Source organism: Anopheles darlingi, chromosome 3 (assembly GCF_943734745.1).
Source record: "Anopheles darlingi chromosome 3, idAnoDarlMG_H_01, whole genome shotgun sequence".
NCBI classification, from domain to species: Eukaryota; Metazoa; Arthropoda; class Insecta; order Diptera; family Culicidae; genus Anopheles; species Anopheles darlingi.
Window position 1 is genome coordinate 52,939,542 of NC_064875.1, and position 17,015 is coordinate 52,956,556.

At 45.4% G+C, this 17,015-nt stretch overlaps 1 protein-coding gene across 8 annotated transcripts in view; it reads right to left on the bottom strand.

Moving 5' to 3' along the window:
• Nucleotides 1–16,846, bottom strand: part of LOC125955158 (serine-rich adhesin for platelets-like) — a 16,864-nt gene extending 18 nt beyond the window's left edge. Inside the window, exons 1-10 of one of the 8 annotated variants that reach the window (XM_049686123.1) lie at nucleotides 13,123–15,585; nucleotides 10,923–11,011; nucleotides 10,630–10,845; nucleotides 9,188–9,429; nucleotides 7,687–7,812; nucleotides 7,303–7,427; nucleotides 4,357–7,218; nucleotides 3,421–3,684; nucleotides 2,742–2,885; nucleotides 1–2,350 (exon numbers count right to left, since the gene is read on the bottom strand). The exon at nucleotides 1–2,350 is cut by the window's left edge and continues 18 nt beyond it. In XM_049686123.1, coding sequence (XP_049542080.1) covers nucleotides 2,003–2,350; nucleotides 2,742–2,885; nucleotides 3,421–3,684; nucleotides 4,357–7,218; nucleotides 7,303–7,427; nucleotides 7,687–7,812; nucleotides 9,188–9,429; nucleotides 10,630–10,676 — 4,158 coding nt within the window. In that variant the 5' untranslated portion in view covers nucleotides 10,677–10,845; nucleotides 10,923–11,011; nucleotides 13,123–15,585 and the 3' untranslated portion in view covers nucleotides 1–2,002. Of the gene's footprint in view, nucleotides 2,351–2,741; nucleotides 2,886–3,420; nucleotides 3,685–4,356; nucleotides 7,219–7,302; nucleotides 7,428–7,686; nucleotides 8,734–9,187; nucleotides 9,430–10,629; nucleotides 11,012–13,122; nucleotides 15,586–16,596; nucleotides 16,613–16,739 lie in introns of those variants that run through there. The other 7 variants (XM_049686119.1, XM_049686122.1, XM_049686120.1 and 4 more) reach the window with 7 other exon arrangements.
• Nucleotides 16,847–17,015: the final 169 nt, after the last annotated feature.

Sequence of the window (17,015 nt, forward strand, 5' to 3'; positions counted from 1 at the left end):
TTCAATATTTTCTTATAAGGTGAGTTACTTATAAATGGTATTTCCTTTTTTACAAACAATATGATTTTAAAATTATCTGTTTGAGAACATTCATCATTAAATTATTGTCCAAAGGTAGTTATGTGTGGTGGAGCCTTTTTGAACAGCTGTAGTTTTCACACGTGATAAAAATATTGGGTTCATGGAGAATCGAATGCAAGGTCCCAGAAAGCCACGGCATCACCTTTCTCCTAATCGATCCGTGACTGTTGTGTTTCACCTTTTTTAATCATTCCAGCGTCGCTGATGTGTAACGATTTGAACACTATAGTTCGCGACCGCTTGCGCCCAGTGAATCGTTACTTACCATTTCATGTGTAACATTAAGCTGGTGTGATAGTGGCAATTGAAGAAAGTAACTACCATTTGGTTTGCATTTTACCGTATCATCCTACACAGAGGGTTCTGTTTACTGTATAAATAAGTGTATATGTATAATTTTCATTTCCAGAACCGGATAAAGATGCCGCGGGGCCAACATTAATCCATTGCCGATTCTTTATTTGCAGATCGGCTAAAGGGCGACGTGTGCTCTGGCCTGATATTGTTTCCCTTTCTGGAAGCACCCCGCGTACACTGAAACTAACTAGCTACTATCTATTGCGTTAGGTCGTGTAGTCTTTTGCGATTCAATTTAACCGATCTTCTCTTGTAATTTTTGCAAATTTCGGTTCGCCGTTGCTCGTTGTTGACCGTGGATGGAGCGTTTCCTATCCTTGGTTGATAACGCTTGTAACAGACTCAAACGAAAGTCATAAAGGGCTTCCAATTTGGTTCTTCTCGGGCTCATCCTACCGGCAAATCATACTCGAGCGTCATCTTCGTTTAATATTGATCATACATTTCACTCGCGCCAGTCATCCCTTATCGATCCACTCGCAAAGATGCATTTGTATTTTTATTTAATTCAAGTCGAAATCGGGAATGCGAATTTTTGAAAAAAGTATTTCGCAGTAGCGATGACTCAAGCGCTAGTGTAAGTTAGAGAGAAGATTTATTTTCTTGATTTATCTTTGCTAATTTTGTTTTGCCAGTGTGCGTTTATGACCATGAAACGAGGTTCAAAACAAAGCGTGCCTTCGAGATAGAAGGTCGGCAAGGTAATGGTCTTCTGATGGAGCGTACACCGTAGCATCCGTAAGAATTATCACAAATTTTTAGACACAAACGCGCATGCTTAAATAATACGGATGTGGTAAAGAACCAATGAAAAGAAAGGAAAAACGAATAAAGGGGTTCCGAACAAGAGAGAATTAACAGTATTAACATGTAACGTGACAAAATCTGTATGTACGAGGGAGTATGTGTCGGAGCGATCGAACCGCATAATAAGCACATGAATAACGAGGAGTTTAATTGTTAAAATAAAAAAGAGTCCTACACGCTTTGTGGCGTGCCACCAAATAAATTCTTTCTGCTGGCATTCGTATTTTAAATAATCTTAAGTATTATTGTTTCGTTTGCTTATTTAACCAATCCGCTCCCGATGGACCACTAATGGAGACCAATGATGGCTAGTGGGTTGACGAACGTGCGAAAAACGCCTGATTGTGACAGAGAGACAAAAAAGGTCCCGAGCATTCATACACTTCCATCATCAACCGTAATGATGCTGCAGAACAGGGAAACCCTATGTGGACTGGAAACGCATTGCTTGCACGAGCGATCGAAGACCGCGATCACGATTCTAACTGAGGAGTAAAATAAGGTCGTTGTGGACACAATACGGTGACGGTTTGAAAACTAGTTTACAATTTGAGTGGACACCTCTTCTCTTTAGCTCGCTTCTTATTACGAATTAATGGCCTTTCAGTTCCGGGAATAAAAACAAAACAAAAACAAACACGCGGATTGTAAGACTGACAAGTACCGGTTAAGGTGCGATCGAGACGCTAGGATCGAGTTGGAACGGCAACGCTTTGAGGAAATACTGCAGAAGTTGAGTTGGGATGGGACGGCTTATTCATCGCCGAATGTAGCTCGTAGGACGTGGCAGGCCGCTTCGTACCGACGGTGGTCTTAAGGCCGAAGGTGGCCGTAATCCGGACGGTTTCGAATTCGTGATGCATGCAGCTACAGTCGTAGACGCGCTGTTCGTCACTGTGCCGAATGATGATCCTGTGGCACCATTAAGTTTCGTACCGGCTGCGGTTGCGCTCCCATTCACATCGTCGCTATTGTTGCCATGTCTCGATCCGGCTGTCGACGGGATCGTGGGCGCGGTGGCAAAGGATTGTACATTGTTCGCTACACTTTGACTATCTACACGATATAGGCTGCCTCTAGAGCTAGCGGATGAGGATGAGAGGCTCTACACACGCGAGCACATACAGGACAACGCACGGCACACGTTCCATACACATGGAAGGAATGAAGAAGGTATCATGAAATGAAAAGAACAACAAAAAAGAGGAAAAACACCGAAAAGAAAGGATGAGTACCCAAAATTCAAAATCGTAGAGAAAAGTCATTTACAACAGGATAATACTCGCTGATCGCTAAGCCATTGAAACTAATCAAATGGGAGTTAAGAAAAAGCTAATTGAATCTATGCTAAACCGTCTGAATAAGAGCTCTTTTAGGGCTACTCGGGAACTAGGATAAGATGGTTCTTACAATTCGGTTTATGGCTCTATACACTACACGAATGCATTACACCGTTTAATCTCTACGAACATCATGCTCGGACTGATGGTACTTACATTGACGGATTCATTGTCCGAATCCTGGTGCTTTCGGTGCGTGCTGTAGCTGAAGTATCCGGACGAAGGTCTTACTAGCCCGAGCCGAGACGTCTTTGCTAATCCACTGCTGCTGCTAGCTGTGCGCATTTGAACACCGGAAAGCTAGCGATAGGAGAGCGATTGAATGTACATGCGACGCGGGAAGAAATAGAAAGGTGGACAAAGCATGAACAATGGGCGATTTGCTTGGGATCGCGGATGTTAATTGCATTTTGTTTTAGTACATTTTTGGACATTTCGGAACTTATGTAGCGCTCGCGGGGGAATACAGTACATATTGGCGGAATGCCGAGAGGTTTGTAAAGGATCTGGAGCCATGAATAACCGGAAAGAAGTTCGATCCAACAAATTTAAATAAGCATTTAAAAACAACAAATTAAGCAACTGACACCACTTTGTGTAAAGGAAAATAACTAAGCAATAGGAATGGTAAGCAACAACTAGACAAATCAGGAATAGTCCACAACCTTAAAGAAAGCGCATAACCGTAGCGGGAGGTAATTGGGAACTGTTACCCAGTTAGACTTTCGTTCCCAAATTCGTTCGTTAGCCGGAAGGTCCTTTACCAAACATTGCAGACAGGGAATTACAGGAAAAGCGCATCGTTAGAACACTATGAATACAAACAAACACGTACAGGGCTGGTGGTAGTAGCGTTCAGTGTTGCAGTTGCGTTAGCCACAGCACCAACGGTGGTACCGCTGTTGTGCGGGAATTGGTTCGATCGCACCAGTGGCAAGCTGGTACGTCCCATGATTCCCCCCATGACTGCGGTTCCTCCGGACGATCCTGCTACTCCAGCTCCTGTTGCTGCTGCTGCCGCCGTTGCTGCGGTCCTCGTACCCGATGGTAATTGTTGCGGTTGCATCGAGGCACGCACCCTGGATGTGTTACTTTTCAGCTACAAAACAGGTGACCGGACGATAAATTAGTGTTAGTGCACACAGGAAAACACACACGCACACAAACACATTCAGAGGACACCTCCTCTTAATAGGTTTTTGGCCAGAAAATCTGTACGCCAAGCGAATGGATGGTTTCAGCGGCAAAGGCATTTACACTGCATTATCCATCAGTTGAATATGAGGAGATGCATCAATAATTCTAGGTGATCGTTTACACCTAGATGATCTTGAAACAGTTCGAAACTATAAACAGGTGGTCATCGCTGGGATGGAGTGTATAGTTTGAACACAAGTTTCGAACGAATGGTTGCGAATGATTAATGTGATTTCATGTACCTCAACCATGTGTACAGTGATTTTGGCTGGCAAAATGAAGAGAGACATGTGTATGGCACAGAAGATAAATGCACGAGTCTTATCAAGCACACCAGCTCACAATAAGTGCAAATGCATAATGATCTTATTTGAGTAATGGGCAACCACAACAAGAAACACAAAACTGATAGGCAAACAAGAGACAAAAAACATGCAAAAAGAACATAAAAAATCGATCGAGTTTAAAAAATGTTGACGAATGATTTGAGCAGTGACTGTTGGGACTAGAATGGTGGTAACATCATGCGACTAGATCTAAATATCATTTCGTTTGGTTAGGACAAATGACTTACCTCAGTGTTGCTAGAATTGTGCTTTAGCTTAAGCTGTAGCGCAGAAGAACCATGTACTTTCGATAGGTTGCTACTGGAGCCACCGTAACCTGTACTATTGCCGGCCTGGGCAAAGGTAAGACTGTGGTAGGACTTGGATTTCGTTCCCATTGGCGACTTAAGTGCGGGAGCCTGCTGTTGTTGCTGTTTGGCCTGCAGCTGCGAAGAAGGCTTCTGTAGTCCTGAATACTGAGCGTAGCGGCCACTGCCGATGAGACCACCGCTGCCTCCGCCTAGCTTCGAAATGGCCGATAAGCGTGAAGCTTGAGAATTCTGTTGTTGCTGTTGCTGTTGGTGTTGCTGCTGCTCCAAACTATCAATCGAACTAGCTTTGGTGCCCAGCGGAAGTGACAGATCCTTGCGCAGGGTTCCAATCGTCCCTCCTCCAATGCCGCTCGGTACGCCAGTGTAATAGCGTGGCTTCGAGAGACCAGTACGGCCTGTTGACTGCATCACTGGTTGTACGATTGCCTGTGGCTTTTTAAATACTTCCTGTCCCGCCTCCTCTATCATCTCTGCCCCTGTTGCATCAGTCTTCTTCATTTGCTGATTACTTGCTCCTATTCTCGTTCCTGCTCCCATTCTCTGTGAATTGTGATCCACGCGACTAAAGGCACTACTGTTGCTGGTACTGTTGTTGGGGGAAGATTTTAGGAACTCATGGCTACCGGGGACTTCAGATTCCAATGGCTGATCAGCGTCCGGCAGTACCGCTACCGATAGGTCATCCTCTCTCTTTTTGATGATGCGTATTGTCTTAAATCGATCCCGATTCTTGCGGTCGTACGTCTCTACGTCGGCTCCAGTAGAGACACGATCCGATTCGGCTGCAGAATCGATCTCACCCCCGCGATGACTATCATCACCACCACCATTTTCTCCATTCGACAAAGTGATTGTCGAATTTAATTGCTTTTGCTCTGGCTGCTGTAGATGCTGACTGAGATTAAGATCCTCGTTGTATCTACTTCTACGATTGAGCAATCTTTCGCTTCCGCTCGATGATGACATGCCGGAGCTTTTGGTCATCGAATCCGCTAGCTTATTGTCGAGCGGTGTAGTTGTGGAGATGTTCAGGCTTCCATCACCCGTCTCCAACTGATGCAACTTTCGCTTCATCTCATCTTGCTGCTGCTTCTCGAGATTGATTCGCGAGTGACGTTTCTTGATGTTGTCGAGCGACTGGCGCAGCTTGTCGCTTTCATCCGACCGACGCACGTCCGCTGTCAGCGAGTTTAGCATCTCGTCAAAATCAACTCCACTGTGTTCACTTTCGAGAATCGATTTTTCAAATTCCTCGAAATGCTGTAGCGAGATACGCTTCTCGGCATCCAGAAAGTTCGACGGATCAGTTATCTTACCGTTGGTGGTTCCCGGAGTACGGCGTATTTGCACATCGAAATCGTCCGTCTCGCACGCCTCTCCCTCACTCTGCAGGTCTTGCTCGAGGTTACGACTTCTCCGAACGACGGTACTGCGTTTAGAATCTCCGGTGCGAACCGGGGTTTGTGGGAACAGCTCGCCGGCCGTCGGATCAGTTGGGGTGATCAGAGAAACATCGAAGTCTAGCAGATCATTCTCCGAACCTCCAACAGCACGCTGCGATGACCCGTAGAATGGTGTCGATTGAACCAACATTCGGCTACCGTTGGCGTTCTGTCGAATCCCTTTACTCGGTGTTTGTTGTGCCACTTGTTCTGATGGTACCACCACTGGTAGAATGGGATTAATCATTTCCGTTTCCAGTTCCTCTTCAGTGGCCGAAAACTGTCCGCGTGGACGACGCTTGAACGTACGACCAAACGGCATCTTATACTCGGGAGCAACCGGTGTATCCAACGTTAGATCGAGTAATCGACCATCGTTTTCACCATCGTCCACCTTCGGTTTCGCCAGAAAGGTTGCATTGGATGCCACACTACCACCAGTACCGCCACCGAGCTGTTCCTCACCTACGATACCAAAGGTACTGTTCATAATTGTGTGCTTCACTGGACCTGGAATATCGTTTGAAGTTTGCTCTCCTTCCACTCCTCTGTTGTCCACATTCGGCAATTCCTCGAACGTTTGATTGATCGACGCTCTTGGTTTACGATAGGTGTTAAAGTTCCTCGGTCGCCGCTTATCGTACGTACCACCGTTTAGAAGGCCCGCGATATGCTCTTCCATCGTATCATCAGCTACTACTGGCAACTGGAACGTTTCGCTTGCCTTTCTGACATCATTGGAAACTGCTGGTGTTGTAACGCCTAATAGTAGCGTAGTATTCGCAGACGACGGACCACCGTTTAACAGCGCCGATTCAGTGTCGTCGAACGAAAGTTTTCCCGGGCCAACCATGCGACTACTACCCGCAGCTCCTGATCCGGTGCCTCCGCTCTCGTATGAGTTTTGCATCGTGCTAACACCCGATACGCTTTCAATCGCGTTGAGATCCGTCCGGGAGATGTTGCAATCCTTTGTGAGCGTGCTTTCTTCGTCGAGGCACAGATTCTCCAACCGTTGCCGATCCTCCATCACATTGTACAAGCTGTAACCGTTGTAATTGGCGTCAGTGCCACCAGTGGTCACGCTAACAAGATCGGCGTCAGCTGCGTTAAGCAAACAACCGACGCTACTAAAGTCACCGCTTGTGATCAAACTGTTGGTGAACTTCTCATTGGTCGAGTACTCCATCGAGTTCATTATTGAGCATGGTGGCGACACGTCGTTCAACAAGCTGCGCTGCATCATTAGTCGACTGCCGGTGGCCGAGTTGACCAACGATGGCGTTACCGGACCACCGATCTGAACATTCAACAGAGGTGACGCGTTCGCCGTCAGCTAGGTTGGTTGAGAAAATGCGAAGTTTTAATTAATTAAATGCTCCAACTCGTTGATAACGCGGTGCGCATTCGGTCAACTTACCTCATGTTGAGTTATACCAGGAGATGATGTAGTTGCTGCCTCACTGGAAGCAGTGCTGTTTTGCAGCCAAGTGGATTCCAATTTCTTCCTGGGTCTAACGAACGTTCGAGTGTCATATTTGAGACCTATTACAAGGATAATTACAAATTACTTATTAGAAAAGCGCTTATCAAACATTAAACTAGCAACTTGGAACGACTTCGAATGATAAAAGAGAATGCCGGTGAAAGAAGAATACGGATATTCATGCAGTTCGCCAATTGATTCGCTCGCCTTTAGCGACATTTATATTGCGCCTTTTGTGGCAATATTGATGAGCATTGGGGCAATGGTTAATGTTTCGATGGATGGTTTTTTGTGCAATTCGTTAACGCAATTACTTACTCGAGCTGTGCATACTTTGGAGTGCGTCACGCGTTCGGTTATCAATATCGTCAGGAAACAATTGCTGTAGCTTGTCGTCTTGACGCAAGCTCTCGCCCAAAGGGAATGTGTTCGAGAGTGCATGTTCTAAATCATATAAAACCAAAACGTTTACAATTGGCATCGACACAACACACTCAGTGTTCATGCTTTGAACTAGATGCCTATTAGGCATCAGGAAGTATAGCTTGCACAGAGATCATTAGCTTCGCTGTCGCTGAGTTCTTTTTGAATCCTTTTCCATGTAAACCTTCCACCAAGGAAGTGTAGCGGCAACTGTAGTTACTGCAGAAAAGCGCAGGCCATTCCAGTCATCTAACGTCCTATGCTCTTATCCCGTTGTCGCGGAAGCACCATGGATGGATCGATTAGAACTGTTCCGTCTGGTCAATTAACGATCGTCCGATGTCACCCATAACTGATTGGCGCTTTTAAAAGGAAAATTCCAATTTTGGAAACGTTCTCGCTATCTCCAGCAACGAGGCGAATGGCAATCGAGAGAACCTAACTTGGCTATCGACCGCGCTACCGGTTAGCGGTTCTTAGAACGGAAGTAGAATATTGCGGAACCAGCAGCTGTGTCACACCCCACACCTTTCTTGACGCCAACTGATCGAAATGGCAATGGAATGCACGCTGTTTAAACAAGTATATCTAAACACAATCACTCGTTCGATCGGTCTCCACCAACATTACAATACACACAAGCCACAGTATGGGGTAGGACGGATTGCATTTTTGTTTTTTTGCTTTATGCCAGAGCAACAATGGCAAAGAAACGTGCAATAGGGAGTTGGAAGAGAGAACCCACCATCGAAAGGCTGGTACGGCGTGGGAAGCCGCACATCCAAATACTGGTTTGTCACACCGTTCCTTGGTCAATTGTCAAGTCGGTTCACCCGTGGGTGCAAGGGTTTTGCTGTTCTGTTTCATGGTGGCTTCTTGGCCGCTAGGGTGATCACTTTCACGTAACAAACTCCTTGACGATGACACATGCCAATACGGACTCTGAAAGATAGGTCTTGTATTATGAGCACAGCAAATCTTTGAAAACGAGCGACAAATGGCAATAAGTTGTTGTCCTTCAGAATACCGGCCCTGCAGTGGCTGGCCGGTGGTAGTAAGCGAAAGCAATCCACAAAACGCCTTCTTACATTGACTAGCATAGTTAAATACAGCACCTAGCACTGACGCCACCATCATCGCGGCCTTCATGAGAGCCAAACGTTCACGCAGAGGCGTTTGGCAAACACATGTGCTGTTCAAGTTATGCTCGTGCCATATCTGTTGCAATTCTTTTTGCGCTCACATGGCTTAGGAATTGATCAAAAGTAGAATATTTTATAAAATCCAGCCATAACCTGAAGGGTAACGGGTTCTTCAAATAAGAAACAATGTATCTGCTATACTTTTTTAATAAGATCGCAATCATAATTGGTCCATATGGTACAGTAACAATTACCTTGTTTCTGGCTGATGCCGCTATCGTTGCTCATATGTGAGAGGTTGATAACGGTCCTGTTGTTGCTGGTGCTGCTGCTGTTGTTGCTACTGATGTTGGTGACACTGTTGTTGAGGCTGTTACCACCGGTACTGTTCCAGATGGTGTCCGCAGCTTTATTCAGAGCCGCGTTGCCCCGCGATTCCCATTGTTTTAGAATGGCTAACACCTCTGTTTCCTCAACCCATTCCGTTTCAAGACAGCTGTTGTTGCGCGTGGTAAGGTCCATAGCAAAGAGAACAGAAACGAAGAGAATGAAAAAAAAAAACAGATCAGTTCCGAATAAAATCAAAATGAAATTACGTCTAACTAGGCACTGCTGAACGGTGATAGGGAAAACCTCAGTTTTCACCCAGTCCCATATTAATGAGGTGCGTGTCATTGATAGCCAGTACGTGGTATATGCAGACGTGCATCATTTGTGCAACGAAACTGGCATAAACTAGATGAAGCCAACTAACGGATTTTATTAAATTATGAGAGCAAATTGGGGCCGTATGCCTTCCCGATCATTATCATCAGCAAATCAAATAATCATTTTGAAACCGTTACCATGTTTTTTACATTTAAAATTGATATGTTAACTATATGCAAACGAGCCATTGAACCAACGATCGCAATGATCGATCAATCAAAAGTAACAACGAGCAGGTATATCATTATGCGATCGAAACACACCGTTAATCAACTAAATCAAAATACAACAAAGACAAAGACGATGGCCAGTACAACAAGATGCTGCAAAGAAATGGTCGTCAGCCATTTATTCAATTAGAAAGAATAATGAGTCAATTGTTAGTGACGTCGTCGATTGCTGTCTGCAACCATATTAATCGGTTCTTTACTCTCGCGGTACGAAGTTAAACGAGCGTGTCTCTACGCATAAATAGAGACACCATTTTGCTTTGTCTTCCAAATGAAGTTGGTAAGTAACGCCCAAGCGATACGTTCAACAATGTGCCTAGCCCAACCTTTTCCTCCTTGGCCAATAGAGTCATTGCTGTCACGGGGAAGCAAAATCGTACGCGAACCTCGATGCATTCCATATAGATGTTGCTGTTGTCTCGTGTACACAATGCGTTTTTTCCAAGTGATACACTCGACCGACTCCCCGCTAATCCAGCTGCGACAGACCCGGCTTTATTTGACGCGGAAATTGGCGAAGATATACGTTCACAGCAAAAAGTAACAAGGTACGGTCGGTTCCACTTGATTGCTTACTTGCCGACCGGTAATCGATTGTTGTGCATAACGACTCCATGCGACTTCATCAGAAGATTTCATTCCTCCGCTCCATCATAGCCGGTTCATGTTTGACAATATTAAATTATTTTATTACACCGCCATTCGCTTAGCAGAACTATCGTAAAAAGAAATTAAAACATTCTTCAAAACGTTCTTACCTTTCAGGGATCAACTCGTTCGCACTGAAAGAGTCATTGGAATCCATGGTAGTGGCGAGGGATGCAGGGGTCCGTTGGAAGAAATAAAACGATGCTCAGGTCGCGTCGACGGTGTCACTTAACGATCATCGCCCGGCACCACAGATCGATCTTGATCGCACTTCCGTCCGCACACACGCATCAGCTAAACACCGCGTGCACACACTGTACTGATCACTAACCAAAATTTTCGAATTCAATTCCTTCTCCCTATTTTTTTATGAAACACAATAACAGTGACGTGCCTAACTCACTTGCTTTCGCAAAACGTTGCACCTTTAACTTTATGCTGCAGGCATATGATCTAATGCGCTAGTTCTTGTTCCAAAGAAAAAGAGATTATCTGAAATTGTTGACGAAAAGCAAATTTAAAACTTAAAATTTAAAGTAAGTCAAAGAAAGTGTACTGCTACTCCAAACGAATGATAACCCTTGAATGCTGAACAATAATATTGTAGAAGTTGTAGAAATTGGTAAGTGAAAAGGAAAAGCTTTCCCAAATGAAGCCATGTTGGTCAAATTTTCTTTTCTACGCGTCCAGCCGATCGACAAACGATCGAATCGATCAATTAGATATTGTGCGTTGATTCGCCTGCCGGGAGAGAGGGTAGCGGCCGTTTGCATACACACACGTTGCGGTGTTCAATTCAACCAACTAGCAGTAAAGTCGTAAAGGAAATTAAAACGGAAGCGTTAAGCTTTGCATCAATCGAAAGCCCATACCGTATGCGCCTCAACGGTTTTGGTTTTTCATGCCCTTTTAGACCCAATGGAATGGACCCACCGTGACCGGCAACAACGGACGTGACCACGCAGTGGGGTTTTTGGCGATATGTTGTCTTCCGGGATATCCGGGGTTGGCATGTGCAGAGAAACACTTAGAGAATTTCTCTTAAAACGATAAACACACATTTATGCGGAATAAAAGACTAATTTAAAAAAAAATGAAAATATCACACTTTTGTCATTACTGTTTGCACATTAATTGTTTCTCCTTGCTAAGCAATTATTTAATAATCGCAAGATTCTATGCGAGAGAACACTCACTAACGAATTGCGATTATTGAGTATTTGTTTGGATGTGTGGAAGGTCGTCAAGATAAGCCAGGCAATGCGATAAGAAATAATGTGCTTGCGAAAAGCACACAGCGCATCTGTCTACTTCACTCTGTTGATACTGAGCATGACTAATTTGGACTATGATTCAAGCTATAACGTCAAGGGGAAGAGATATCAAAGAATGAAACATTTCTTTCTATGACTGGCGAAATGGCAAACTCGATGACCGTTCATAAATAAGTAACTTTAAAGCCTCATACCCACACTCACGTTTGGATATGACACATGATATCCAAAATCAACGGATAATTTACAGTATCTTGTCGTCAACAGACCGGTACCCGCACCCGATCTGAATAGATCGGTACCGATTCTCAAATAGGGTTCAACTACATATTGCAAGACATGCTGCTACCACTCAACAGGCCTGTCAGCATCAGACTTGTGTAATGGTTGGTAGAGGGGGTTTTGCTGTCCGATCCCGTGGCGTAGAAACTGCTACTTAAAAGTGAATAAAATCCCCTGAGGGTTACTACTATTTCAACTCACTGTCGATTACCCAAAACCCACATGAGATAGATATGGAGCTCCAACAATATTTGTTTATACATTTTAGAGATAGATAGGAATTTCGCATAGGAATTTTGTTTCTACTTTCGATATTTTTGAAGTACTTCCTGCAACTGCTCCATTTCACCAGTTTACAGAGAGAAAGTGCCTAACCTTAGATCGTAATGAAGCAGCAATGCTCTCTGCGGGCAGTATCTATGACACTAAACAACCGACAGACATCATGACTCGTTCACCGGGCCATAAAGGAAAAAGTGTCGGTGGAAAATGTTTCCCAAGGGTCTTCCAAAGCCAAAATGGCTGGCGACCGAAAAGAGGGGAAAAACAAAACAAAGAACAACCAATTTTCATGCCACCCAAGTTCACCACCGTGGCAACATCCCATGCGAGGTCAGGTCAGCGATACACATTCGGAATGAACTTATGTAGCTCTGCGGCTACACCGCACAGTGCAGTGTGCGCGTCCTTATATATGTTAAAAAAACTAAAAGGTGTAATGTTGGATGCACCATGGAGTCTTTTCTTCCAGTCATCTTATCGTAATGTTTATATTGATTTTGCTATTGCAAACGGAACCGTTGAACGGCTCGATATTTTAATTTTCTCCACAATTTTCTCGCCGCAGATCTGCATGATAGAAGAAAATTTACTTTAATTTAGAGAAATAAGTGCAGGGTAACTCAAATGATCAATCGATCGCAGTGTCGTAGTAAGCATTGCATCAAAGCAAAATCACCGCTGGTTGTCATGGTTGGATTAGTAGATTGTTACGAATTCGAACCCCGTGTGCCTAGCGGTGCGATGAAAATTCTCATTCCAGTTCACCTTCTGGAGAACACACGAAGCCGACCATCTCGTGCTCGTTCCATCATGTTGCATGCCGGCGTCTTGGCGTGGAAAAGACTCCCAGACGAAGTGTAATGCGTGATGCTGTAGGGCCATTTAGTTTCTTGACTCCTGTGATGGGAACCACAAAGGAAAGTTCATGACAAAAACTAAACTATCATCATTCCGCTGTGCTGCCTAAGGCCTATAAAGTTAATAAACAAACAATTTGTTGAAAAATGTTGTACAGATTTGAACAACCGTACTGCTTGGACAGAGGGGTTAGTTGGCTTCTTATGGGAAAACACTGAACAGGCACCGCAGACACACGTTATTAGGTCCCGAGGAATCCACCACAGCAGGAAGTACTTGGAGAGACGGAAAAGTAAGAGAAAATGAAAATCACTTCTCAGCAAAACGAGCAGCTTTTGGGGCAAAATATGGCACTACCATCCCATACACCTCCCGTCGTGCCGGTGTAACCTGTACCAGCTGACCAGTAAAACAGAAACGATGAAATAAAACCGACTTTGTTTCATCTTTTTTAGGCATTGTGCAACGAATAGCGCCCTTGGGGACTCGCGACACTAGATTCGCCTAGACAAGCGCCAGCGAAACCGTGGTATCGGCTAGTAGAGCAAGAACTGCTCCGTAAAGAATGCCTTTTCGTGTCGGTTGGTGAGTTTGCTTCCATTATTGCGGGAACTACACACTGATGGTAGTAAATGGTAGAATAGCCGAACGATCGAAGTCGATGTTTGGTTATTTTTAGGCTTCTTCGGTTCCCTGCACTTATCTGCTGCTATGGTGCTGGTGCTTGAGACCTCTCTGTCTGTAACCTATCTATACATACGGTTCAATGCTTGCATGCATACCGCTCTGCGTGAATGGCAGCTAAACCATAAATTCAATCTGTGTTGAACCGTAGCATGCTCTCCTACTCAAGCTCCCGAGTGTTCTGCAGAATTTGAGCGGTTGTTTTGCGCCTCGTTTGACAATATCAATAAAACATTCGCATCGCTTTGCAATAATTCTAGATTACGTAAACGGGATAAATTAAAATGAAATTCTCCTGTGCTGGGCTTCTGCCAATCCTGTTCGTGGTGTTCATCGAGGCCCATCGGGATGGCTTTCGGTCTTTGTGCAAGCAGCGTAGCCAAGCAATAAGCTTTAACACAACTCCATGCAAACCAGCAAATAGTCTCCATGTGCTGTGTGCTTCCAATGATTGCATTCTGGGTTCTGGTTCATCGAATCAGCAACACAACCTTCCCCTACAACGTGTACACAGTACATTGTCCCACTTGGCACCGTCCCATCTGATGCGATAACGCTGGGAGACCGGCTGGTCGGTAAGATAAGTGAAAAGGCTGGAAAATACAAAACAGCCACACAACGTATGTCACGTTAAAGTGTTGCAAATGTCTTTTTTTCCTGTAAGAACGAGTAGGTCAAACGACGTTTGTGCAAGCGCGCAACGATTACACTCCGACATACCTCGGCATCATGTGGACCCTGCCGAGTAACCAGTCAGAGTCGATGCGAAAGCAATTAAATCCTTTCAAGAAAAAGGTTACCATCATCTGATCCCAGGTGTGGAGGGGTCAGATCAGAAAGCACCAATGGCAGACCAATTTGCTGTGCCAATTTGAGGTAAAAAAAAAGCTATTTCCGGAACGATGACAACAAGACGGACACGATCCGGAACGGGCTCTGACGGTGATTTTCATCCATTTCACACAATGAGAATCGCGCTCTCCAGTGTGGTCCACGCGATGTTGGTGAGAAGCCAACGACTGAAGCAAATAGTGTAGAAAGGCTGGAACGACACAAATTAATCGATAAAAAGCCAGTTATTCGATGCTGACCTTCCATTCCGCTTGGTTCAGTTCAGTTATGTTGGGTCTTTCTCTGGGGATAATTTTGGCCGCTTCGCTCCAGCGATCGATACGGTCGCTTCAGGGGAGGTATGATCAATATAAATGCCATCACAACAAAGCTCTCCGGAGATCATGTTGTTCCGCACGATCACCCCGATATATTTTTACCCCATATGACCACAATTCAGCGGTCGGATTTGGCCACAATTTGTTTGTGTACTCTGATCGGTAAAATGCACCATGAACTTCGGCGTCTTTATGCCGGAAGCGTTTGTATGCCGACAGCTGGCAACATACCGTCTCCGTTGAGGTCCCATGAATCGTGCACGAAACGGTGACCTCATCCACATGGGAGGTTTTTTTGTTTGGTTGCGACGCCCCATTAAGCCTCTCCAACACTAATAGTAATAGTAGCAACATTGGGTGTGTTGTGGGGCCTGAATGCACATAGACGATGGCTTTCCCAATCCAATCGACGCGCGGAGGAGCGCGAACATCCGCCATGGCGCTGCTGCCGGATACCGCCCATGTCTACCGTAACGGTGGTGATGGCACCGAGAAACCAGACACCAATGGTGACGATGCATGTAGCGGCAACAGCAGACAAGGCATCTTCACACCATCTTTCACCATGGCCTTTCTTGGGCTGATCGTAAGAAGAGACGAAGGGGCTTCTCTTGAACACCACCCTCCTTTCGACTTTGCAGGAAGAATTCATGGCCCAGCTCACCGACTGAGGTTCGCTAAGCGGGACATTCTGACATTTTACCATTCTTTCATGAGTTTCCACCGTTTCGTTTCGACTCCGGTTGAACGGCACTACACACGAGAATGCAGAAGTCAAGGTCTGCGCTCTCTTCTAGCTTCTGGCCTTAATTTGAAGCGCTTTCCTGTTTGCTACGTTCCCCGCGAATTCTTGCAACCTGCAGCAGCCATCGAAGTAACCGATGATTCTTGAGTTAAATTAGATTTCCGCCCAAAATTAGGGATTCAAGGTTTGCATCCCAACACGGTCGGGGGAAAGGAGAGGAGAGAGAATGCAGTTGGACGCGAAAACCTATGACTCAACTGTGCTAGCCGCTTGGCAGATGCAAATTTGCATTCACTTTTACTTTGCGCACACGCACGCTTTTCGTTGAGGAACGCGGAACGAAGGAGAACCCCGCTGCGCGGTGCGGATACGGTTTACGGTGTTACGAATCGTTGGCTTCCCGGTGGCCGGAATTCCGATGCACGGAGGGCTAGTGGCTGATGATTGTGAGCACGATTACGCGGAGAGACTCCGTTGTCGCACGCCAGCCATCTTCATTGCGGTCACCATTTCGCCCATTTCTGTCAAGGCCTTTCGCGTTAATTCGAATTAAAATGGAGGCCCCCACTCTTTGCAACACTGGTCACACCACACGGAGCGGGCGTTTTCTTCCACTGACCACGGAGACCACGGAGACCACGGAAAGACGCAGGATTGAGAAGCCTCTAGAAGCCTTTCGCGGAAGATCGAAATGGGTGCGACAATCGCAAAAGGATGACGAATCCGGGGGGCGATGACGGAATGGGCCAACCACGGGGAGGGGTGCTATTTCTGGAAACAGACCACTGCACGACGATGGCGTTTCCGCAATCAATTTGGTGATTGTATGAAGAAGGAGGCCGCCCCAGGAGGCAGCACCACTAAATTCCCATCGCACAAATGGAACCACACTTTTGTAAAACCACAAATCCCGTTGAACAATTCACCTCACGCAAAAGTGGACACGCGGCGCGATTGTTGGAGATGCACGCACGAACTTCTGCACGGCTCGGAAAGAAATTTAATTTTAATTTTTGTTTCTTGGAAGCGGAACAAAAATAAACCCTTCCCAACCAACAGACAGCATAATGCTGTCAGCTGTTAGTTCCATACCCACAGACAGCATTTGCTGTTAGCTGTCAGATATTGCTGTCCCTCGCACTCTTTAGAGAAATTTTTCGTCCCACCTCCCTCATACACACTAAAAATCGGACCTCTAAATA